At 41.8% G+C, this 25,856-nt stretch overlaps 1 protein-coding gene across 4 annotated transcripts in view; it reads left to right on the top strand.

Annotated features, from left to right (window-relative positions):
• The first annotated feature begins 11,556 nt into the window (after positions 1 to 11,556).
• The window catches only part of GALNT11 (polypeptide N-acetylgalactosaminyltransferase 11), a 29,290-nt gene continuing 14,990 nt past the window's right edge, over positions 11,557 to 25,856 (top strand). The window contains exons 1-4 of one of the 4 annotated variants that reach the window (XM_081163687.1): positions 11,557 to 11,837; positions 15,092 to 15,168; positions 20,723 to 21,055; positions 23,520 to 23,643. In XM_081163687.1, the coding sequence (XP_081019813.1) occupies positions 20,761 to 21,055; positions 23,520 to 23,643 (419 nt within the window). In that variant the 5' untranslated portion in view covers positions 11,557 to 11,837; positions 15,092 to 15,168; positions 20,723 to 20,760. Of the gene's footprint in view, positions 11,838 to 12,286; positions 12,500 to 15,091; positions 15,169 to 17,884; positions 18,166 to 20,722; positions 21,056 to 23,519; positions 23,644 to 25,856 lie in introns of those variants that run through there. The other 3 variants (XM_081163686.1, XM_081163689.1, XM_081163688.1) reach the window with 3 other exon arrangements.

Genomic DNA, 25,856 nt, shown 5'->3' with positions numbered 1-25,856 from the left:
ATCTCTGAATGTTGTTGGATTCCATCCTCCCAAGTTGATGGGGGTTGGAGTCTAACAACATCTTCTGGTCCACAGCTTTCCCATGATACAGAGCATCATCTAGAGCAACTTTTCTCAGCCTTGGGTCCCCATAAGATCATCCCGATCTACCAGAACCAGTATTCAGGGATGATGGGAGTTGTAGTCAAACAACATCTGGGGTCCCAAGGTTGAGAAAGGCTGATCTAGAGAGAGAGAGAGAGAGAAATCCCGAAGTTAATGCGAGAAAAAGTCTTAGTTGTTAAGAAACCAAATGGGATGGTGGGTCAGCCCAGAAAGACCAAGCATTCCACATAACAATTTTGCACCATTCCATATGTTATGACTCTAGCTGCATTATCACCTTAGGTGTTATTGATAATGTATGCATTTATGGCGTATGCATTTACCTACAACACATTTTTGAACAGTCAAATATAGAGTTCAGTATAAACAGTGAGTAGTAATAAAATGACAACCATGATTATTGGTAGTTTCATTACATAAAGGATTGGGAATTTTTAAATGTAGCAGCTTCTGTCAATTACTGTTGGTGGAAACAAGAAATAATGAAAGAAAATGAATTATGATTCATAAGTTTTAAAAAATAATAATTATCCCTTGGCAGCTAGGAAGATAAGGGCAAAAGAATTAGATACCTGCAAAGCGGACTCAGAGATTTAATATGTATATTTTATATGAGAATTACCTATTATCCTATGTAGCAAAGAATTTTAGATTTGACAGTGGTTTTACTGTATAAGTAGTGATTTCTGATGTTTTTGGATTATGCCTTTGGCTAGTGCAATAAAGTTTATGTTGATGAATTATGGGATCAGTTTTGCAGCCAAAGTGATGTGTCCAAATATCGATAATTTGAGCAGTGGCGCCCACTGCAACGTTGCGCCTTCTCAACTTAAATCTGATGTACAGCCCTTCTCTTAAGCACTGAGATAGGCAGAAACCCATTCTTACTGTTTGCAGTTGAGGGGTGGCTAGGTGCAGTGCTGATTGGCGGGCACTTGTGACAATCATGACAACATCTCCACTCCTCCAGAGCAGGTTTTCAAGCTTACAAATACTGTAATACATTGGGGATTTTGCAACAAATAAGACAGCTCGTGAAAGTCTTGAATCACCTGACTTCTGTATGTAGGTTACACCAGTACGATGAAACAGTAACTGGTTTTATTTATTAGCTTTTGCTACATGGTTTTTCAGTTTGGAACCATTCCTAAAAGAAAACAGGCTGCTTTGAACATGCTCAGTTCCAACTTTTCTCAATAAACACTTTAGTGTTTTCGCCACCAGGTGGCAACCACATAAATGTATATCACAAGTATGTGGGAGGAAAAAAAGGTGGACAGTCTCATGGCCAGCTCTACCATTAGGTAGAATGAGCGGCTGCCTCAGACAGCAGAGGCTTAGAGTGGGGTCAGTCAGTCCTCTAAGCTAGCTAGATGTCCTCAGGTGCAATGGAGGACATGTGGTGAAGTAAAATTCAATTACCACGATGGTCAGTTTCCTATGCACAGAATGCCATATTGTGCTTCACCTCACCTCAGATAGAAAAATGAATTGATTTCAGTTGTCCCTGTGATAGCTGACCCTTGATTTTCCCATATGAGGGGAAACTGAAGAGGAAATCAGCCTTGGATTGAGAGACAATTATCCTTTGCATATTTGTTCTATTGCTGCTTGAAATTCAATCAGCATATACCAGCTTCTTTTCTAGCATTCAGAAAAAGACAACAAAACACTGTTCATCTTCCTCGGGTGATGTTCTGCTTCATTTAACTCACTTGCAGAATTCTAATTAAAACAAGATCAGACAGCTTTTTTTAAAAAAAAACAACAACATTCCATCTTCTTACCAAAAAAATCCGTCACCACTTCAATATGGTATAGTGAAAATTCAATCTACCAGAACAAAGCTTAATCATACCAAGTCTTTCCACCCACAAAACACACACACATCACTGAAAATGAGGCCCTTAGCAATAGGCAGCATTGAGGCATGATTCATTCTTTCTTTCTTTCTTTCTTTCTTTCTTTCTTTCTTTCTTTCCTTTCACAGATCCCCCCCCCAATAAGGAACAGTTATATCCAAATCTACCTATAGCCCTGGGTGTAATCCTTATGTCAGTTTCATACCACCTTGACAGCCATGGCTTCTCTTAAAGAAACTTGAGAATCATAATTTGGAATGGATGTTTAGAATTATTTGTAGGAGACCCTTAGTGCTTCACAGATAACTACTTTCCCTAGGGTTTCATTCACTCATTCATTTAACAAAATGAATATTTTGCTTACTAGAACAAAATACCTCTAAGCAATTTACAAGAGACAAGCGAAAATATTCATTTAAAATACTACTAAAAAAACCAAACATTAAAAACAAGTTGTGTAATAAAATATAATCTGAGATAGCTCAGTCGGTAGAGCATATGAAAAGATTATATGTTTATTTGTGAAACGTCCTTAAAACTAATTTTGATTTCTCCTGATCACGTTAATATTGAGCTTCAATGGGGGTTAGGAAGGATATATTCACAACAGGAGTAACTAGTTCCGGCTAGCATGTGATGATATGGACACATAGGACCCTGTATACGGATAGTAAAATAATGCATAAGGTGATGTCCATAACAGGAAGATACATCTCTAGACCAAGCCTAAAAAAACCCTAATGTGCAGACATATATAGCAACCCTGCTATGTCCCCTAATACCCTAAATGCAAATTAGGAGACATGCTACAAAACCTTTCTTCTCAGTAGGATTGGTGAACTATCTCTTGCTGTGGGTAGGGTCAGGGGGCAATAGTACTAAGTTGAGGTCAGAAAACTTTTGTGCTTGCATCCATCCATCCAATATTCCAGGTGCCATGAACAACTCCATGTTGATTGTCCCCATCCTCCTTAGCTGTGTTAGCAGGGGCAACCCCACAATATGTATTTATGTTCATATCTTGGTGAGCTGTTTTCAATAAAGTAGCTTAATTACTTTGCTACTGCAGAGAAGACACTCTCCTTCTGCACCCTCATTAATAGCAGTTTCTATCTAGGACTGATTTTGAGGTTTAAAACCTGCAAGAAGGGAGAGAAGGGGCCTTAAAATTGGCCACCCTCACTTAGTATTTGGGCAGCAGATTGTGGTTGTGCTTCCCTTCCAATTTAGTATTCACTCCCTGCTTTTCCAATGCTGGATTTATAACCTGTGTTCACACAACATTATCCAAAAGGCATATTATCTTGGTATATTGCTGGCACAAGCTATAATTGTGTCCTTATCATTTCTTTAAAAAAGAATCCTTAGCATTTTGGAGCATATATATTTCTTTTAACAAGAGCCAAATGCCAGCACTCAACCTATTTTTTTCCACATGGTTTCTCTGCCACAGAAGTGTTGAGCAATCTCCTCCACTTTTGATCTTACCAAATTAAACACTGTGTTTTTCCTCTTTGAAATTTACAGGCAGCCTTGTTTTTGAGTTCCTTTACATATCAGATCTTCACACAGCTCTGTAATCTCATGGGCCTATACGTACACCTTTTTTCCTGCAACTTTGTTATGAAAAAATTACACACACACACACACACACACACACACACTCTGAGCTGTTGGCAATGGCTCAGTACTTATTAGATGCCTTGATTAAACGTCTAGACTCTAGCGGCCTTTCTCAACCTGTGGGTCCCCAGATGTTGTTGAACTACAACTCCCATCACCCCTAGCTAGCAAGGCCAGAGCTCAGGGATGATGGGAGTTGTAGTCCAACAACATCTGGGGACCCACAGGTTGAGAACCGCTGCGAGGGTTTATTTTGTAGCGATTATAAAGGGAGTGCCCTGGGAGTTTTCTTGCTCAAAGAGCACAAGAAAAAAGTGGGGGGGGGGAATGAGAGTTTAGATCAAATATTATGATACCATAAGCTGGTCAATAATTAGCTTTCGTGTAATTCCAACTTGGGCTCTGCCTTACAAGGACACATGTTAATATGTAATTAAGTATTTTTTTTTTAAAGTGTATTCAGTGCAGAGTTAAGGCGTAAAGTTGGAACAATTCAAATATTTAAAAAGCACATTTCTGTTGATGTTTCGTTTCTATGGAGTTGTAATTTTATGGTGAAAATTAATAGATTATTTAAAAATAAAAACAAAAATCAATATAAATGCAACATTACATATATATATTTTTCTGTGCCATCCATGGCCAGCTTGGCTGCTTTAATTCTGCACTAAGAAACAAAGTAGTTAAAAAACAACAACACACCACCCTAACAGACTAAGTTTTTTCTGTTGAACCTACTACTACCTTCATGTTTATCCTTAAAGACCAGGAAGGCTATGCGCTTGCCTCTGATCTACGTTCCAGAAAATTATCAAGTTTGCTCCAACACAGATGTCTTAACACTTGGCACCGGAACCCATGTCAGCAAGAACCTCTGCCAACAGCAGGAGTTACCTGCAGGGCTTGGGAGAGACAAAGCAGATCTGCTGATAGTAGCACTGAAATCTTTCAGTCTAGGCAGGTTCTGAAACAGCAAAAAGCTGGAATGGCACAGCCGCTGCTCTTTCCGGCATCATTATTGTGGAGCCAACAATAACCCTCCTCTTGGATTATACCCCAGAGAAGGCCAACTAGCAAAACCAACAGGAGGAAACCAAAGACTATGAATAAAATGCTGCTGGCAGCCATACCAAACCGCAGCTCTCTGTGATCTCTGTGTGTGTGTGTGTGTGTGTGTGTGTGTGTGTGTGTGTGTGTGTGTGTGTTTCACCAAGTGACACAGGATATGGGGTAGGCAGGAGTAGCCCCAGGCTGGCAGAACAGAGAGCAAATCTTTAGGTTGTGTAGCTGCATGGGTGAGCAGCTGGAAGGATTAGACAATGGATTCTGCTTTCCAAAATATCAATTTCAGCCATAATGTTGACCATACACATGAAGCTGCATTAGACAGAATCTGACTCAGGCCATTGGTACATCTAGCCTAGTAATGTCTGTGCTGACTAGCCGCAACATTCAAAGGTCTCAGAAAAGATGTCTTCCTAGTCCCTATCGGATCCTTTTACACCAGCCTTCCCCAACCTGGTGCCCTCCATATGTTTTGGTCTACTCCAAGACTGGGGGGGGGGGGGGCTACTTAAAATCAGGAATCAAACATGGGAACTTCTGCATGCAAAGGATGTGTTCCAGCCCACCCCCTTGTTTTTGTGTTGCAAGCAGAATAGGCTCAAGAGGGACCTGCCACAAAATATTCCAGATTACATGCTTGAAGGGGATAGTCGCTGGCATTCATCTGTCTCAAGAGACTGCAGCCCTAGCACACAACCCAAGAGATTGGGGAGTGACATTGTGCCTGGTTGTCCTTGAGATACCCTGCAGACACCTTGAATGTGGAGTTTTAGAAAGCAGAGTTTGGTGCATGCCTGGGGATGTTTGCTGCACCAACAAGCACAAAACAACCCCTCTGCAGCACCGCAAATCCAACTTAATGGTGTAACGTTGGGAAGTGTCAATCACTTTTCCTACCTGGGCAGTTATCTTTCCATAAGAGCCAACACTGATGCCAAAATCCAGCATCACCTGAGCTCTGTGAGTGCAACTTTCTCTGGATTGAAGTGCAGAGTGTTTGAGGACCGGGACATTCGCAGGGGAACCAAAATGCTTGTTTACAAAGCTATTGTACTACCAACCTTACTGTATGCTTGTGAAGCATGGATCACTTATAAACACCATCTCCAACTTCTCGAAAGATTCCATTAACGGTGTCTCCAAAAAAAATTACACATCACTTGGGAAGGTGAACTAATGTCAGTGTACTAGAAGAAAAAAATTTACACATCACTTGGGAAGGTGAACTAATGTCAGTGTACTAGAAGAAGCAAAGATCACCAGTGTCAACGTAATGATTCTTCAACATCAACTTCGTTGGACTGGTTATGTTGTTCGGATGCCTGATTATTGTCTTCCAAAACAACTACTCTATTCCCAACTCAGTAATGGAAAGTGAAATACTGATGGACAACAAAAGAGGTTTAAAGACACTCTCAATGCAAATCTAAAAAAATGTAACATAAGTACTGTGGTACCTCAGGTTACAGACACTTCAGGTTACAGACTCCGCTAACCCAGAAACTACCTCAGGTTAAGAACTTTGCTTCAGGATGAGAACAGAAATCACGTAGCGGCGGCGTGATGGCAGCGGGAGGCCCCATTAGCTAAAGTGGTACCTCAGGTTAAGAACAGTTTAAGGTTAAGAACGGACCTTCAGAACGGATTAAATTCTTAACCCGAGGTACCACTGTACCGATAACTGGGAAACACTGGTCTCTGAGCGCTCCAATTGGAGAACAGCCTTTACCAAAGGTGTTGTGGACTTTGAAGAAGCCTGAACTCAGGGCGAAAAGGAGAAACGAGCCAAGAGGAAGACACGTTTGGCAAACCCTCACCGTGATCAACTCCCACCTGGAAATTTGTGTCCCCACTGCGGAAGGATATGTGGATCCAGAATTGGCCTCCACAGTCGCTTATGGACTCACTGTTAAGACCGTGTTCATGGAAGACACACTTACTCGGCTATGTGTGATTGCCAAAGAAGAAGAGAAGAAAGATGCTTGCATGAGTCATGTGTGCAGAGGATCCAAGGCACACTGTTTTTGCATGACCCCCCCCCCTCAGTGGGACTGGTCTTTTAGGGCAAATGGGATACTGCCCCACCAACCAGCCTGCCTTCTTACTTACTTACTCTCAGTCTAAGGGTGGCAGCATTGAATGCCAGCTTCCTCCTCCTTCATCCCAGCATTTTCCTTGTAGAGCTCACCAGGGAGGAGAGCGGCAACAAAAGTAGAATTAGTTGGCTCCAGCTTGTCATTGGCTTCGGATCCACCTGCTGCCGGGGTCCCAGTCCCCTACTCTACCAGTGCCAAGAGGTACCAGCTGCCACTGCTTTCAGCACATTTCAGGTGCTGAACAGCAGACAGGCAATTGCTTTTATGGTTTGACCCATAAGAAATGGGTCGCAGAAATTTGAAAGTGTTATTTTGGGTACTTTGCAATGGTGAAGGGAAAAAAGGATGATTCATCCTGTTTCACTCAGACTACATCAGAGCTGTTCTGTGGAAGAGAAACCCATTAGTACTTCAGCTTGATCTCACTTAGCATGCACCTAGTAAGACCAGAGCCATCGCTAGCTGATATTGGGTCCCTGGCAGAACCGTCCAGATTGCACCCCCTAGCCACAGACAAATTAGCTCTTCCTTCTGCCTCTCCTCCAACCCCCCCCCCCATTCAATTCACCCTCTATTAAAAACCTTTTCTTATGAGGCAATAATCAATATTTTTATTTATAAACATATTTATGGACATATTTTGTAGCCAATTTTGCCCCCCCCACCTGCGCCCCTGGCAGGGGGGCCCCTCACCACCCCCTAGCTCCGGCCCTGAATAAAGCTGGAGTGCTGCAGACAGTATGGGAAAAAACACACACACACCAAAATGCAATCTTAGGAGGAAACCACAAAGTTTCCAGAATCATTTTTAAAGCTGTGATTATGTAGTTGCAGAGGAACTCCAAGCATTAATGGGACAATAAGAGCTATCAGCGCAGAACTTTCTCTTAGCTCATGATCAGCCTCCTTCTGTGCTGTGTTGCTTTGGAGGTCCACCTAGTGGATATATCAGGGGTGGCATCTTACCAAAGATGGAAGAGAAGAGTATTTATTGCATGTGAGATTTTTGAAGTGCAAAGCTTCATAACAACCGGAAAGTAATACTGCAGCTTTGTGACACAGGGATAGTCAATGTGGGGCCCTTTGGATGTTGATGCACTACAACTCATCATCCTTGACTGTTGGTCATGTTAGCTGGTCTTTGTTTACTCTCACAAGCAGTGGCGAACTTTGGGCTCTCAAATTCTACACCATTGTTGTGGCACCTCCTGCAGCGCGGTGCCCAGTGCCCAAACTGGGCACGCTCCCTTAAAATCGTCTTCATCACAATCCAAGAGGGGTAACGAGCAAGAGGACATAGGGACCACCTCATTCCTGCAAGAATCCTGACCACATCTTCAGGTTGCACCAATTGAAAGTGACCCCACAGCTCATCAGCAGCTGGCACTCTGAACACCTTCACTGTATCCATTGCAACTGTGGCATCAAAGGCAGCATGGATGCAAGCAGGTTTATCCTAAAAATAACTCACAAATGAGTTGCATTTATTAGAGGGGCACATTGTTCCAATTTCTAGACTGAATCTAACTAGTCCACGCACCATCCAAAACAGCTCTGCAGGGCAGTTCACTGAGGAAGCAATGATGGCAAAGAAATCCTGCCTTTATGTAGTCCTCTTAATCGGGCAGCCCTTATATAGTTCCCTTAATTGCTTGCGCTTTCATTACATGGCTTGGGATCCAAGTCTCTTAAGGACTGCCTTCCTTCCTGTACATAAATTCCATCTTTGTAAACTGCTTTGAAGGTTTTTTTTTTACAATCAAGCGGTATACAAATTTTGTGAAAAAATAAAATAACAAATAAATCTTCAAAGGCCCTTCTCTGGGTTCTCCAGTTTCCTGAAGCCAGCTAGCTGCAGACTGGAGAGAAGTCATTTTCTGTAAACATAGAATTGTAGAGGTGGAAGGGAGTCTAGTCCAACTCCCTACAATGAGGGAATCTTTCACCCAACATGGGGCTCGAACCCACAACCCTGAGATTAAGAGTCTCATGCTCTACTGACTGAATGGCATCCTGCCTTTGGAATACACTTACCAGGGAGGCCCTCTTGGTGCCATACTTACTTTTTGAAACTTTTGATACCATCTGGATTGGGGGCAGAGTCCTGCCTCTGTTGAGCCTTTGGGTGTTGTCAATTGTAATACAGTATCTATATTGTGTGTTGTTAAAGTTTTCAGTCGCTTTGATTGTTTGCAAGCTGCTCTGGGAGTCAAAATACTAAAAGGCAGGCTATAAAATAAAGTAATACATGTACACAAATCCACCAGAGGGTTAAATCTGGACGGAACAGATCTCAGCTTTCTGAGTTAAGCCAATGCTAGATGGTTCAAGATCATTTTATTCTTATTTATGCTTGATTCTGCATAGGGGATGGGGTTAGGAAGAAACAGGTGGGACTTCAGGCCCTACCAAGGGTAAGGGCTGGGGGGGACGGACATGGTCCCACTCACCCTTTCTTAGTTCACTGGGACAGCATTCTGCCTTGCATGCAGAAGGTCCTGGGTCTAATCTCTGTCATATCTAACCAGGATGAAAATATCCCTATCTGAAAGCCTTGAGAGCTGCTGCTAGGCAGTATTGATGGTACTGAGATAGACCGACCAGTGGTCCAACTCAGCACGTGGCAGCTTCCTATGGTCCTCAGATATGCAATACCAGGCCCCAAGCCTCTGAACCAGGAAAGATGGATTAAGAATACCGTGCCCATGACGCAACTCCTTCAAAAATGCTGTTTTCTTGCTTTTGTACCAGGAAAACAGTCCAGCAAAGCAAAAGGTGGCTTCCAACAGAGAGAATGTTGTGGTTATTAAGGACAAATTGTACATGCTTTATATTATTGCTTTCTTTCTAAAAGGCTCTGAGCATATTAGAAGCTGTTTGTGCCTTAGCAACTTTTCTAACACACATTGCCCTCGAGGTGCTGAACAGTTAACAGATGGAAACACTGAAATGTTCTGCCCTCTAGAAACTGTGCAGGAGGTTAAGTGTAAGAGATTAGTGGGGGAGTGGCTTTTTATTCCCACTAATTAATACAGTTTCTTGAATTGCATGTGTTCCTAAGCTGCCTGAGCATAAGAGCATTAAAAGCATGCATTCCTTTGAGCAAACACTGCCTTCTGAACAAGATTAGGGTCCCTGCAACACCCAATTAATGTGGGTGCTGTCAAGCCAAGATAGATTAAGCCATGTGGAGAACAGCCTCTCTGCTATGGAATCTTATGAAATGTTTAAACTGCTTTACATTTAGTACTTTTTTCACAACAACAGATTCGCTTCTTAGGTTTACTAATTATCATTATGAAAAAATAATTATGGTCTTTCAAATAACCTATGCCCCAAAGGCATCCACCCCCCAAAAACTTTCACAACATTTGAGGCGAGTGTTTTCTAAAGTTGTGAGAATGGAGTATTTTTTGTTGATTAAAACTCTGCCTCCACATGACGTAGATCAATAGCTGATCCCATTCGCAGACCCTTAAATTTTATTTTTCATCCTTACGAATGAAAAACTTACATTGACCACAGTCTTCTTAGATGAGACCAACATGGTTGGGATCTGTCTATCTTGGGAGACAGTGGAAAAGTGTGCCTTCAGGGGTGAAGTTCGAGAGTTACAGCACCTGCTGTGGCTATAGAGACCGATATGGAAGAGAAATGTTTTGTTGCAGGTGGGGCAGATGAAGGTGCTGGTGCAGATACAGTATGCCCAGGCGTTTCTTCTTTCTGTGCTCCTCCTCTGGTCATTGCTGTGGATACATGACCTGACCAATTGTCTCCAGGCGCTGTGATCATCCTGCAAGGGATTCCCACAGGGTGGGGGATGTTGCCAGCCTTCATGTCACATTTGCATACATCTTTGTAATGCAGAGTTGGTCTGCCAATGGGCCTGATGACTGAAGCCAGCTTTCTATAAAGTATGTCCTTGGGGATCCTGCCATTCTGAGACAGGAGTGTGAACACGCTGGGAATGTGGCTGGGAGAGCACATCTTTGAGATTCTCTCCTGCCATGTGATGCCCAAAATCTTCCTGACACAGTGCATGTGGGAAATTGGCATCACCATCAACCTGATACGGGAAGTCTCACCACAAAAAAGAAACCACATCTATCACACTAGGGAAGAGAGCAGAGAACTGCAGATTAGGGGTTGCTGCAAAGGAAGATGAATGCCACACCCAGCAACCACAATACTCTCCTCAAGCCTTTGAAGTCATTTTTACCGATGCAACTGAAGTTGGTTTTATGCTGTTCACAGCCACTTTCTCTCTCTTTGTGTTGGTGGCATAGAAATAAATAAAGAGTTGCTGCCCTCCCCTGTCAGAATCCGGCCCCCAAAGCTGTCATTATGAGGGAATCTGGCCCCCAAGGAGGAAAGCCATTTCTCACCTCAGGGCCGGAGGCATAAAGGTACAAACAGCCAAAAAGACGATATCTAAAACAGCATTATAAACTATTAGTAGAGTACTTGACCTCTTTAAAATGTAGCAAAATAAACAAGAGTGGATATTTCTTTCTTTCTCTATTTCCAATTCATGCAAGACCTCTGGGAGAGTTTCTTTTGCGTTATTACTTCACGTGCTGTGCACCAGCCACATTTTCAAAGGGCGTGGGCTGGGCCGGATCTCCCGCCTGCCTGCCTGCCTTAAAACTTGCCTGTCCCGCCGCTCGAGAATGAGAGCTAGAGAGAGCAGCGGGAGAGGCAAGCAGCAAACAGCCCTGCCTCTCGTGTCATGGCGACGCGCACTGCACGCACGCTCGCGCCTGCGAACAAGCGAGCGGGACGTCACGTGGCCGACCGTGTCCACTAAGCGGCCGCGGCGAGGCGGCTCGCGGAGGAGCGGTTTGTCTCCCCCCCCCTCACCCGCTTCCCCGCTCCTCCGGCTCCCTCCCACCTTCCCGCTGACGGTTGGTGCCTCGCGCCGCTGCCCACCCCCCTCGCGCGCTCCCCTCAGAGAGCCGTTGCCGCCAGCGCCTCTCTCTCTCTCTCTCTGTCCCTCAGGTGAAGAGGATGGTGGCGGTTCCGACGAGTCGCGCTCCTGAGCCCCGCCGCCCTCCAGCAGCCGCGTCGCACGGTGGCCACAACGCGGGTGAGTCTGAGGTACCGGCTGCGGCAGCAGAGACCTCCTCCCCGCCTCAGGAAAGCGCCCTGAGGCCCCCGGCTGCGGTTTTGGTGCGGACGCCAGGCCTGCTCCCGGGGCGCCGATTGAATGGGGGAGCCGCGTCGGCCCCTCTCGCCTTTCTCCTACCCCCGCCAGCAGCATTCGTCCGGAGTCTCCTCTTCCGTGCCACGCTCGCTGCAAAGTCAGTCAGCCCGTGAATTAACGTCCTGCTTCTCCCCGCCCCGTCCCGGCCGTTGTCAGTGTTTAAATGTTAACGGCATCCTCCAACGTTCTTTTACGGAACATACCTAACTTAGCAAACGAAGGACGGTTTGGGGTGCGCGCGCGCGCTCTTGTGTCCTGCTAACCTGGGAGTCAGCGCCGGTGGGACCTACGCGTGTGTAAGACGTGCAAGGAATTGCGCTGAATCTCGGGGAGCGAGGAGAAACTTGGCAGGGAGGGGCCGGGGAGAGACAGACGCTGGCTCGGGAGCCTGATAATCTAAATTCCGAAAGTGGGGATAGACGAAGGAGGGAGGGAATCTGTTCTTTCCTCCCGTTTTGGAGAGGACAAATCAACCAGTCAATCAATCAATCAATCAATCAATCAATCAATCAGGGGGACGTGCACCCGAGGCAACAGTGCATCAGGTGAGTAAAAATATGAGCAGTTTTCGCAGGCCAGTTGTTGCCTTCCTTTTCCTCTCCTGTTTGCCGCAGTGCCAGGAGGTACCTTTTCGAGATCTCCACATGCAGGTTAGGTAGGTCCCTCTTTTGTACGCACTGTGCGATCGGGGAGGTGGAAGATCAGTATGTATAGTATGCAGAAGTGTGGGGTTGTTGTCATGGTTGTGTTCCTTTCCCTCCCACCTTTGTAGGATATTGGGAAACTGGAGTTGAAAGATTTGTGGGTGTTTTTTGTTGTTGTTGTTTTTTTGTTTGTTTATACAACCAGCTGCTTATAAGTTCTTGCAACCAATGAGCAAGATGGTTTTGCTCCTTTGAGATGCTCTTTTGTGCTACCTAATGAATGCTTTCAGCCCCGGTCAGAATGTGGCAGTCAATAAATCGGCAGCTGAGAGAAAGCCTCAGTCCAAAACACACTTTTTCCGGGAGTAAGACCCAATTAATTCAGTCAGACTTGCCACTGAGCAACCATTAGAATTTTATTTGTTTGCTGATCGTAATGTAGTGGAGAAAGTGGAACAGGCATTTCTAACATGAGTTGTAGAAAAGGAGAAACTGGTGTGAGCCAGAATTTTCTGTATACTGAAATGTATAGCATTCTATTATGATGACCACATCATAGATTCTCTACCATTGTAAGGCAGAAGCGAATGTCATGGTGGAAGCTCTCTTCATATTTGTACAGGTTTTGATGTTTAGAATTTCATCCCTGCTTATATAGGAATGATATGTGGTAGTGTTTTTTTTTTAAGTATAAGCAGGGCTTTTTTCAGCCAGAACTCACCGGAATTCAGTTCCAGCACCTCTGAGGTGGCAGGGCACCATTGCTATTAGAAGAGAACAAGGGAGGTGTTTATGGTGAGTTCTGGCATCTCTTTTTCTAGAAAAATAGCACTGAGTAGAAGTATCTGAAGTAAGTTTTCACACTTTTTTTTAATTGGTAAGAGTTTCTCTAAGCCCTGGTTAGAAGTTTTGTATAGCTATGGGTTATTGCATGCTTACTTTTAGTAGCTACAGAAAAATATTCAGTTTATTGATCAAAATATTCCTATTCACTGTAGCCTTATGCATGTCTACTGAAAACTGAATCCCATTGACTTTAGTGACACTTACTCTCAGATAAATGTATATAGGATTGTCACCTTAGGCATCTTTCTCTTGTGGAAAGTTCAAGTTAAAATAACATTGGAAATAATGTTTTAAAAACTCCCATTGTGTCATGTTATATCTGCTATGGAATGCCCTAACTCCTGAACCTTGTTGGCTGGAAAATAGCAACAGTGTGAGGTAGGAGACAGAATAGCTCCATTCTTAACATATCACATGACCTGGATTTCTGTGCTTCAATAATCCTTGCGTTTTCCTTGGCACAAGTTAGTGCAGGACAGGGAGTTGCTTTATTTTGCTCAGGAATTTAATTACTACTGCTGTTGACTAGGTTAAGCAACAACGATCCTTACTATTATTTATCACAGTTACAGTGTTGAGAATTGGCAGATGATTAGGATATCAACAGTGAATCAGAAAAAAACTTTCATTTGTTTCCTTAATATGTTGCAATTGCATCCTGTTATTGTATTGCAGACATTTGTAAAATGTGGATTTTACAGCCCCAGCGTGCATGTAGGTGAGAACAATGTATTATTGTTTTTATCTTCACTGTCACTACTAGTGATGTGTTGCATAGGTAGTGCCCTTTTATTATTTTTGGGTGGTATTCTCATAACTGAAGTATTGTTCATGACTGAACAATTGTTGTGGAGAGTGTATAGAAGGATAAAGTAGGATATGGAAAGGAGAACCATTCTTCAGCCTCTGATTGCTGCAGTAATCCAGCTAAACCCTACAAAGTCTAATCTTCTGGCAGAGATGGGTTTAGTACCATGTTGATTAAGTACTAGTTATTGAAGCAGGGGATAATATAGGGAAAATTACAGAACTGACGTAGGAAAACTTATGTGGGGGCTACGTTCTAGAGATTGTGCCTAAAGCCAAAATTGTGTATAGTCAAAACATATTGGGTTTAGCGGTGGATGTGATTGCCAGTCTTTTTTTAATGTGTGTGCATGTGTATAGTTACAGTAGATACACAAATAAATAACTGAATAAACAAATAGAGTGGTTTACAGCTGCTTTGTTAAATGTTTAGGCTTCTGCCTTCCTCAATAACCCATTTGTTATTTCAATTGGATGTTGGAAACCAATAGTACAGTTTTAAAGAGGCTTAAGATGAAACAATTTTAGCAAGACAAAAGTAGTATGCAACCATTTCTTTTTTAAAAAAGGAGAATTAAAAAAAGTGAAGGAAGTGATAGTATTGCCTCTACAGTTTCTTCATTTCCATCAGCTTGCCAAAGTTATAGAATTGGGAAGTGCATTCTCTCCAAAGATGCTGTTGCTGAAACAATTCCAATCTGAGAGGGGTAAAAAAAGAGTGCAGTTCTTAAGTTATTTGAAGGCTGGTATATGCATAGATTTAAGCTAAGATTGATAGCTCACCTTAGGTAACAATCTTAGAACTTGATTTATTGATTGCATTTTTTATGACCGTTCCAGTTTTTCAGCTTTCAGAATGCGGAAGAAGCAGAAAGCCTTTGTTTTCCTGTCTTTCACTCAGTGAGGATGATGTCACAGTAAGCTAGTCTATATTTCACAACTCTATTGATGCGTTTCAACTAGATTGGAGTCTTGCTCAGATTCCTCTTCTATGGTGCTAGATGGAAAATGAACATGACCTGCCTTTCGCAGTAGTGGTATCATACCTAGTCAGTTCCTTTGTTGAGTTCAAAACTCAACTCAGGGGCACCAACTTGAATAAAATATTGAGGGCTGGATTAAGCTCACACATGCTCCCTCCACTTTGTGGAGGAAAACCTCTTTGGTTTAACATTGTTTTTGTGTTTTGTTTTCTAACTTTCTTTTGATATATCTGATTGACTGCTGCCCTTTTTTTAAATACAAAGAAAGCTAAAATTCTATGACCTCTGCTGGCATGGTGCCCAGTGCACCTGTACCTTCTGTATCTCCCAGTTGGTAACTCTGCTTGGAAGGGTTTAGAAGCTTTCACTTCAGCTTTTGGTTCTGGCTAGGTGTTTCTTCTGCTGTGAATGGTTTTAGTGGTGTTTTAAGAGACAAACCTGTCTTGATGCACCTCTTGGAAGTGGTTCCACTTTCCCTCACCTTGATCAGTTCATGGTCCTCTAGGCCTGGTCTATCAACCGTGAAATCTTTTATGTGTGCCAAGAAAAAGGTCTATCTGCCTCTCATTGAGACATGTGATCCTGTTAGATGACATTTAACCAATCTATTATATTTCAGTCCAGCAGCTTGGTCATGAAACTTTTAGTAGCTTATTCAGTCTGATCTGTGATGGTAGCCAAGTATTCTTAGCTATTGTTGTGGAAAAAATACTATAGATACTTAGCCTACTATAGCTACTGCTAAAATTTTCTATCTTAATATATTATAAGGTTGCCTGAGTATCTGTTTCACGTGTCTATAGACAGCTTTAATTTTCTGTTTCTTCCTAGCTCTCTTGAGAACGTTACATTTCCTAAAAGCATGCATGGATTGCATAAAAGTGTTTAGATTTAAGTTTGATATTTTGGGTAGGATAACAGACATCCTTGTTATCATCATTTAAGCCATGAGCACCTTTGTTTTCTACAAACCTTAAGCTGTTATTCTTTTAAGGCTAATCAAAGTGCTAATGTAAACTGAGGCTATTTGCCCCAATCTAGGTACCTACAGCTTTCAACTATTTGGGAACTTGCAGTTACTTTGTAACCAGACTATAACATATTATGGCTCTTTGGAATATAGAACTGTTCAGATTTTTATTAGTCAGGATTAATAATGAACCGCCTTTCCGTTTGTCTCATATTTGGGGGAAAATTTTGACAGAATGTTTTCCTCAATTTATCCTCATGTCTGCAAAATCTGTGAAAGTTTTAGAAAAGCTAGAACTAGTTAAAACTCTGTGGAAGCAATGATGGAATATAGCCATTTCACCATAGTCAGAATTGGCAGTATCTTTCAGCTAAAAAAGAAAGAAAACATGGCAACATTCTGATGCCAAACTCAATTTTTGCACTCAGGGAATTAATTATGGGTTGTGAAATTTGTATTTCACGTTGGTAATATTTTTTACTTGAGTTGTATAGGGCAAATAAAGCATGGCTTGTGGCATGGAGCAAAGACTATATGCAACATGGTATAAATCTCTTTGTACCATACAAGTGTGGAAGTCAGTGCTGGGCATGGGACCTGGATTCCTAAGCATCTCAGTCTTCACTTGGTAGTGATGCCTGCCCTGTGGAACGCCCTCCCATCAGATGTCAAGGAAATAAGCAACTATCCTACTTTTAAAAGACATCTAAAGACAGCCCTGTTTAGGGAAACTTTTAATGTTGAATGTGGTACAGTGGTGCCCCGCAAGATGAATGCCTTGCAAGACAGAAAACCCGCTAGACGAAAGGGTTTTCCGTTTTTGAGAAGCTTCGCAAGATGATTTTCCCTATGGGCTTGCTTTGCAAGACGAAAACGTCTTGCGAGTGTTCCGATTTTTTTCCGCTCCCCCCCCCTTTTCTAAGCCACTAAGCCGCTAATAGCCTTTTAGCCGCTAATCCACTAAGCCTTTAATAGCTGCTAAGCCTTTAATAGCGCTAAGCCGCTAATAGGGTTGCTTCGCAAGACGAAAAAACCGCTAGACGAAGAGACTCACGGAATGGATTAATTTCGTCCTGCGAGGCACCACTGTATTGTGTTTTTAATATTCGATTGGGAGCTGCCAAGAGTGACTGGGGAAACTCAGCCAGATGAATGGGGTATAAATAAATAATAATAATAATAATTTTATTTTGTATTAGACCCGTTTAAGAATGTGATGGTAGACTTGCTTGATTTTCATAAGAACAGAAGAAGAGCATGCTGGATCAGACAAAAGGCTCATCTAGTCCAGCATCCTGTTCTGTCAGTGGCCATCCAGATGCCTGTTGGAAACTTGCAAGCAGGATATGAGGATAAGAGCACTCCTCTGTCCCGGAGTTTCCAGCATCTGGTAATCAGAAGCATACCACCATGATGGCAGAGCACTGATAGGCTTATCCTCCATGAATTTTTCTAATCCTTTTTAAGACCATCCAGGCTGGGGACCATCACTACTTCTTGTGGGAATGACTACAATTGGAGTATAGTTCTGATCTTCTCACTTTATAAAGGGTATTGAAGAGAACAGGTTTGGAAAAGGGCAGCCACAATGATGGCGCAGCAAGTCCTGTATGAGGAAAGGCTACAGCATTTGGGACTTTTCAGTTTAGAGACTGTCGTGTAAGAGGTGTCTTCTGTTATTGTGTCTTCTGTCATACAAGTGGTGTCTTGTGTAGAGATGCCTGATGCTATTTTGTTCTTTAAATAGTACTGTTTAACTGAGATGGTCTGAGCAATTTGGTTTGGATGCTGCAAACACTATTTTCTTGTATCTGTTTTTCTTGAGCAACATAAAGGAGGAAAGAGATAGTTTGGACCTCTGCGTCTCCCAGGAGAAACAGCATCAAGTAGAATTAGAGTAATATGGCAAACAAGAAGGATACTACCTTTGGAAAGGGAACATTGAAGCTGAAATAAAATAGGCAGGTTGAAAGAAATGCATCTGTTTTGAAGATATCAGCATTACTTCTTGGACTTCATGTTTTGACTAGCTTGCTTATAACTGTCTCCTGTGTCGATTGTGATATGTCATTGTGATTTGTAGAATTATATATACAATCAAATTTTAAGAGTAGCTGTATTTTTCCAGAGTGGCACACAAATTGCCCCCTCCTTTTAAACCATTTTTATTATATTTATATTCCACCATTACTCCAAGGAACTCAAGGTGGTTTCCACGCTTCTTTCTCTCTCCATTTTATCCTTGCCAACACCCTTGTCAGGTAGGTCATTCCTAAGATAGTGACTGTCCCAAGGTCACCCATTGGATTGAGTGGGGATTTGAATCCTTTTGGGAATGGACTGGTTTTAATTAAAGGGCTGCTGTGCTTTTTATTGTAATTATTGGTATGAAAACACCAACTAGATTATGCTGTAACTACAGGGCACATGCTTTTACTACATAACATTGTCCTCTGCTAGCGTGCACTTTAATAGAGAAAGGTCAGTACTTGTTTTTTTCACTCTATTATTCAGAAAGCGAATCTTAAAACTGTCCAGCTGAGATGTGTGTATCTGCAGCATTCCTTTACAGCTCATTTAACAAAGTGCTATGGATACAGTTTGAAGAAACTCTGTGAAGATGACTTAATTTTTATAGGTACACTGGATTACTTATATCTAGGAAATTGACCTTCCAGTCCCTTCTTGTACTACAGTACTGGTGAGGACAAAGTGTCTCACTGTTAATGACCAGCAGCTAATACTGGAAACTTAGTGTGTACTCCTGTGCATGTCTGTTCATTGAATTTAGTTTAAAGGGGCTTAGTCCTAAGTTGATGGGTATAGGATTGCAGCATTAGTTCTCTTCTGTTCAGAGGACCTAAATTCAGAGGTCATAGCATATATTATTAGTAATATTGCAGCATGTATATGTATATATGCCAGTGCAGGTTTGTGGGCAAATTAAAATTTGTGGGAGGCTGAAGCATCATTGCCACTGCTCTTTGCAGCAAGGCCTATAAGCAAAATTAAGAATAAATTTCAAAATTAAGTAGGAAGGGGCAGGAACCAAACATGTTTCTTAACTGGTTATGACATTCTCATAGGAAATATACTGTTCCTTGTTTGAGAATTCTACTGAGTGGCCAACATAGAGAGGCCATCATGTTTGTGCTTAAGTATTTTCAGTCATGGATTTCTTGGCCTTGGTAAGTAAATACTCTATGGCTAGTTGCAGAAACTCTTAATCCGGTGCCAAATCTTGAGTTTGAGGTGCAAGTGTTGTGGATTGCAGAGGGAGAAAAACAGAGCCAGGTGTATGTACCGGTAACTCCTTGTGTCATTGAAGGGGAGGGGAAAGAAGAAGCTGATTACCAATTGTGTCCTGGGTCTAGAAAAATATGTTCTGTAGTTGCAACTACACAATAAGTTAGTAACAGAGACTGGTGACCCAGAGCTTGGTATGATCCAGGGTCTTTCCACCTCACCTGCAGCAATCCCTTGTTCCATTGACATGGTGTTGCAGTAGTTCTTTCTGACATGGGTAAACAAGAGTGAAGTGGTGCAGCACTCAAGTGAAGAACCAGAGTTTCTGTGTATTTGAGAACAAAGCTTGAGAATTCATGTCTTTTCTCCTGTAGGATGAGTTGAAATAGAGCTAAAGTTGCTGACTTTTCAGCCTTTGCTCAGTTCAAAACATGGTCCCTGTTAAAAATTAGTTGTCCTGCAAATATTTTAAGCAGTTAGGCTGCAAATGTTTAAAGTTCAGATTATATTTGCTGTTAATGTGTCTCAACCTGACATTTCCAGTAATAAATGAACTTTACTTGCTTAACATGGTATTTGTTCCATTCTTTCTTTGCATCTCACACGCTTTGCTCCAAATGCTGAGGGCCAGGATTGGAGGTGAAGATCAGTCTGTTTCTAACAGTTGAATTTGCAAGTACCGGTAGCTTGTTAGTTTAAAAAAAGGAAGGACTCACTGACTGAATACCTATTTTAATCAGGTTCTGAAGCAGATTTTGCAAGTCCTGAGAGGGAATTTAGTTATCATTAACCACTGTTAGTGCTGAAGCAAATACAACACAAAGTGCTTGTTAAGTCAAGGGCAGTAGGATTTTTAAAGGAGAGGGGAGGGAGTATTTGTTTCTGAGAGTGATGCTTCATTTAGAAACAGGAAGCCAGCAGTTTATCCAAGATAGACATTTTATTGAGATGCCCACAAGGCATTTGAGAATGTAATCTTATTATGTGGTGCTTTCTTTGTAGAATATTTGCAATGATCAGTTGTTTAAAAATGCTGTTAATGCTTCAATTAAAATTTCTGTATCCATTGCTGTTCCTTAGTTTTATGGTAACTTGGCATACTGATAAGTTGATGTATGATTTGATGTTTTTGTATAGGATGAAAAATTATCATTCCCAAGACATTATTACAGTCTATGGTTAATTTAAAATAGATCATTTTCTGAAAGGCCAGCTTTAAGGAAGAGGCTTGTAATTGGAAATCTTACCCTTTTCCCTTTTATATTTTTTTAGGGGATTGAGAATGTGCTAACAACAATGCTAGGATTACAATGGGAAGTGTCACACTTCGCTATTTCTGCTATGGCTGCCTCTTCACATCTGTGACCTGGACACTTCTACTCTTTATTTATTTCAACTTCAGCGAAGAGACCCAGTCTTTCAAGAATGTGCCCATCAAGGGGCTTGAACCTCAGAAGCCATTTCCTAAAAAGATCTATCCCCGTTTTGTCCATGGGCCAGTACACATACCTGAAGCTCCCCACAGATACAGTAAGAACAGGAATCCATTGGGAAATGCTGCACAGGATCCCATCAAGGGGGATACTGAGATGTCTCCTGAAATGGGTAAGTGAATAGTAATTGACTGCATTGAAACTCATATTGTGAAAACCAGATGTGAAGTGCTTCTGTCTTCCTATGTAGTTTCAGACAGGAAATGAATGGGAGCCCTAAATTAGAAAAGTGCTTGCTCTTGAAGCACAGTGGTTTACCCAGATTAGTAATTGCCAGACATATATATTACTAATGAAAAATGCAGAGGCAATTCAATTAAATCTGCTATTTTAATAAACCATTAAAATACAAATAGATCTTTGTCTAGTTTAGTGCCAAAATATGCTAGGGATGTTTTGCCATCTGCAAAGAAATTATCATCTGATAAGGTAATCAGACTTGCTTTGTTTATGATATGAAAGCCAGACATTCAGCATGGTGTTCATTATGAATCACATTCTACAGTATTAGGGGTACAGCTTGGTCTGAAATGTCTGGACTCTGAGGAGACCTTTGGAAGAGCAAGATTCTGTTAGGAGTCTTGGTATTATAGGGGAACAGGAACCTTGAGGAACCCACAATCTTTGAGGGCTTGCAGAATCTGCCAGCCTCAAAAAAACATCCCAGCCAAGGAACTAAGTGCCCCCACATTCTCTGCCCCCCTCTTTCTCTCATAATTGAAGGTGGTGGTGGGCCAATCTGGAAGCCCAGAACTGGCAACAGTGAACCCCTACAGCGGCTCATGTAGCCACTTATGGTCTCTTTACTGTAGTTCCACCTATGATAAGGGGAAATGAGTGTAGTCCCTGGAATAAGACCCAACTGAGAATGAGGAAGAGGCTTAGCAGTCACGACTACAGAATTGTGCAGCCTCTGTCTGGTGTCTTGTACAATAGCACCTTTTCTTCACAGAGCCAGTTGTACTCTGCACCCGGGTCCCAGCCTCAATTTCCTTCTTATTTCCTCAGGGTGAGGAACCTATTCATCATTAACCAATGCGTGTAGAATGCTATTACTGCATGTAGCTCTCAGAAACATATTTTTGTCCAGTAGGTTTTTCTTCATGAAATTGGAGAAGCTAAAAATTCTTATTTACTTTTTTGATCACGCTTTCCCTGAATGCTTGCTTCATAGTGAATGAACTGAAGATGCCTATTGGCTTTGACTGTTAAGAAGATTAGGTTACATGACCCATAAGCTGTATGCAATTTTAGTTGCAGCAAGGAGAGAATATGCTTTGTAAAATAGGGAGGAAAGCTTAGAATCATTTCCAAGATGCATTCCCTCCTTTAAAAAGAGTGGAGAATGAACCTGGGCCCTGGCTATTCTAGAAAAAAATAGGCAGAGCCCAGGTTCATTCTCCAGAGTTTTCAAACTAAAGGTGTTTGTTTCTAGTCCTCAGATGTGCAAGAATAGGTAAGAGGTCACAAAAATAATAAAGAATTTGAACTCATTGCATGCTGCTTTCTAAACCTTTGTACTATGCCTTCCACTGGTTTGATTTGATTTTTCTTTTTTGTGCTGCATGATCCACCGGTTTCAATATGTTTAGTGAAAAATAAAACAAACTAGCTGTTTTCTTCTGGCCTGAAAATTTTAACCGCAGTATGGCTGTATATTATGGACAAGTGTTGTTAAGGATGTACACGTAGATGTGTTTTCTGCACAACTGGAAGATCTAGAAGGAGCAAGTTTAGAAAAGAAAAGTGGTGTGGAGTATTCTATGCCCCTTGATGCCATTTTGTCCTCTTTGCACTGTACAATCTGTTCTTTGCCTACTATGCTCCTGCCTGTCATATGGGCAAGTGAGGTTAATGAGCGGTTAGCGTGGACTAGGTGTATTGAATCAACATGCAAGCACAGCCATGTCTCCTCCTCTGAAATCCCATGCAGCTATATCACTGGGGACTACTTAAAATTATTGAGACCAGCTTTGCAAATTGTGTGTGTATTTTAGCCTTCTGCCTCCTACATTCTTGCCGTCCTTCTCCCCCACTCCCTCCTGCCCCAAAGAGCAATACAGTGGTACCTCGGGTTAAGTACTTAATTCATTCCGGAGGTACGTTCTTAACCTGAAGACCACTTTAGCTAATGGGGCCTCCTGCTGCTGCCGCGCCGCCGGAGCACGATTTCTGTTCTCATCCTGAAGCAAAGTTCTTAACCCAAGGTACTATTTCTGGGTTAGCGGAGTCTGTAAGCTGAAGCATATGTAACCTGAAGCGTATGTAACCCAAGGTACTACTGTATTCCAGCTACCTCTTCTGGCTCTCTTAAGACTTGAAAAGAGAGCTTCATTAGTACCATAGTAGTATGGTAAATACTGCACAAATATTGCTATAAATGCCTTGAGCTTAGATAGGCCATCCTGTTTAGCAGTGAAACCTCCTCATTAGTCTTTCCCTGGGCCAGGAAATGAGTATGGGGCAGTAATTTGAATTGGAATATATCATTAGCTGAACACATAAGTTTAAGAAGTTGATCATTGGCAATACATACATTAGACAGTAAATTGATTTTGGCACATTCTCCGTTGCAGGTATGATTTTTAATGAACAAGACCAGGAAGTGAGAGACTTGGGCTATCAAAAGCATGCTTTCAATATGCTCATCAGTAACCGGTTGGGATATCACAGAGATGTGCCAGACACAAGAGATGCAAAGTATGTTTCTGCATGTTCTCGATAAAGTGAATGCTTTGTTTCAAGAGCCCAGTGGTGAAGATCTAGCAAAAAAGGCCAACAGAATGATGGGCAGTGGGAAGGATGGGGCTTGTATGTTGCAGCAATGCCTTTGGCAATGTGCCTATATATATTCCTACATATACTTGGGAGGGGGGGAGATTCCATTAGGGAGCTGTCTAGCTGCTTTGAGAAGGTGAACAGGGAAGGAAATAGCACCTAAAGAAAGGGCTCTGTGCTTTGCAAAAATGGCTTAGTCCTGCAGAAGGGAAAAGTCAGAAGATCAAGCATGGGAGCATCAAGCATTTTACAGTGTGTATAGGCATGCATATGGTTGATTTAAATTTTAATCAGAACAACCACAGGGGAGGCACTTTTTGCATTCCTGTATGGCTCCTCTGAGATGGAGTCCAGGGCAGTTCATATTGTGAGTGGAGTACATGCTCTACACCTGGAACATCAACAGTCTTAAGTGTCAGATAGGTAGCCGTGTTGGTCTGCCATAGTCAAAATAAAAAAATTCCTTCCAGTAGCACCTTAAAGACCAACTAAGTTAGTTCTTGGTATGAGCTTTCGTGTGCATGCACACTTCTTCAGATACACATCTGTGTATCTGAAGAAGTGTGCATGCACACGAAAGCTAATACCAAGAACTAACTTAGTTGGTCTTTAAGGTGCTGTGCTACTGGAAGGATTTTTTTTATTTAGTCTTAAGTGTATTACTTTACTTTCTCCCATTGGATTCCCCCCCCCATATTTTCTTCATTGGGGGGAGAGCAGCTTTGGCCCTTCCCCCAAAATCTGGCAGCTGATTTATTCCCTCCACCCAATAGAACTTGACTCTTTGAAAATTGTCTATTTCATAGCCCTGTCCTGGGTTCTATTTCTTAGCCATGCTAAAGAAAGAAAAAGGATATCACATGTGACATTGTAGTTTTTTCATCAAGTAAACATTTTTCTTCCAGTCCTCTACAGATTTAAGGTCTCCTCAGAGTTGTCGAATGAGCATATTTCCCCCCAAATAGAGAGCTGATGGAAATGAGAGAGGATGAGAAGTAAGAAATTCAGACCATACCAGAAATTATATTAAGAGAGGGAGCGATTCAGAAATAACATGGTTTTGAAAATAAGTTCCTTTTTATATTTACATTGGCAAAATATGCATAACATGTAGAATTGCTTGACGGTTCTTGCTGTGCAGTATGCAAGACAAATAGTATTTTTCTGTTGCTTAAAGTGCTTAACTTTGGCTGGATTGAGCCCTTTGTGTGTGAAGTTCTTTGCAATGTAAAATCTAGTAATCACTATGGCATTGCTATCCATATAGAATTTAAAATTTCAGAACCAACTTTTAACATATGCATGCACAAAAGGCTGTATTCCTTTCTCTTGCAATGCAGCTATATATTGTGTACCTTGAGAAACCAATCTTTTAATTTCAAATTAAATATCCAGATTTGTAAAACAGCCCTAATAGTTGCATATCACTGAATATTTTGTTATTTGAGCTTTGATTTTGGCTTTGTCATGATCCTGCTGTAATGTGTAGGTTCAAAGATCTCACTTAAAAGGCCTTTATCTCCTTATTAGGATAGAGTGAACATTGAGTTCATTCTTGACATCATTCTGTGTTTTAAGTATGGTTATGAACAGGGCTGCAAGATACTTTGCAAAACTTAGTAACCTGTATAATTTTCTAGAAGCAATATTGGAGAGAAGGAAGGAAAAATACAGCTCCCTACCCTGCTTTCCTTTGATTCAGTGTTTAATTGAGAATTCCTAGGACTCAAGCTTAACTGGAAATTAGATATACAATCATTTTTTTTGCATCATTACAGTGGTGCCTCGCAAGACGAAATTAATTCATTCCGCAAGTTTTTTCGTCTAGCGAATTTTTCGTCTTGCGAAGCACGGTGTCGGGAAGGTTTTGGAAAAGCTTCAAAAATCACCAAAGTCTTCAAAAACCTCAAAAAAGGCTACCACACCGCGTTCTATGAGTTGCTCCTCGAAGTCAAGTCGCAACTGTATTAACGGTGTTAAGAAAAAGGAAACAAACTTGCAAGACGTTTTCATCTTGCGAAGCAAGCCCATAGGGAAATTCATCTTGCAAAGCAGCTCAAAAAATGCAAAACCCTTTAGTCTAGCGAGTTTTTCGTCTTGCAAGGCATTCGTCTTGCAGGGCACCGCTGTACTGT

Source organism: Podarcis bocagei (genome assembly GCF_964188305.1).
Source record: "Podarcis bocagei genome assembly, chromosome: 12".
In the NCBI taxonomy this organism is placed as follows: Eukaryota; Metazoa; Chordata; class Lepidosauria; order Squamata; family Lacertidae; genus Podarcis; species Podarcis bocagei.
This window is presented reverse-complemented; position numbering and strand designations above follow the sequence as displayed.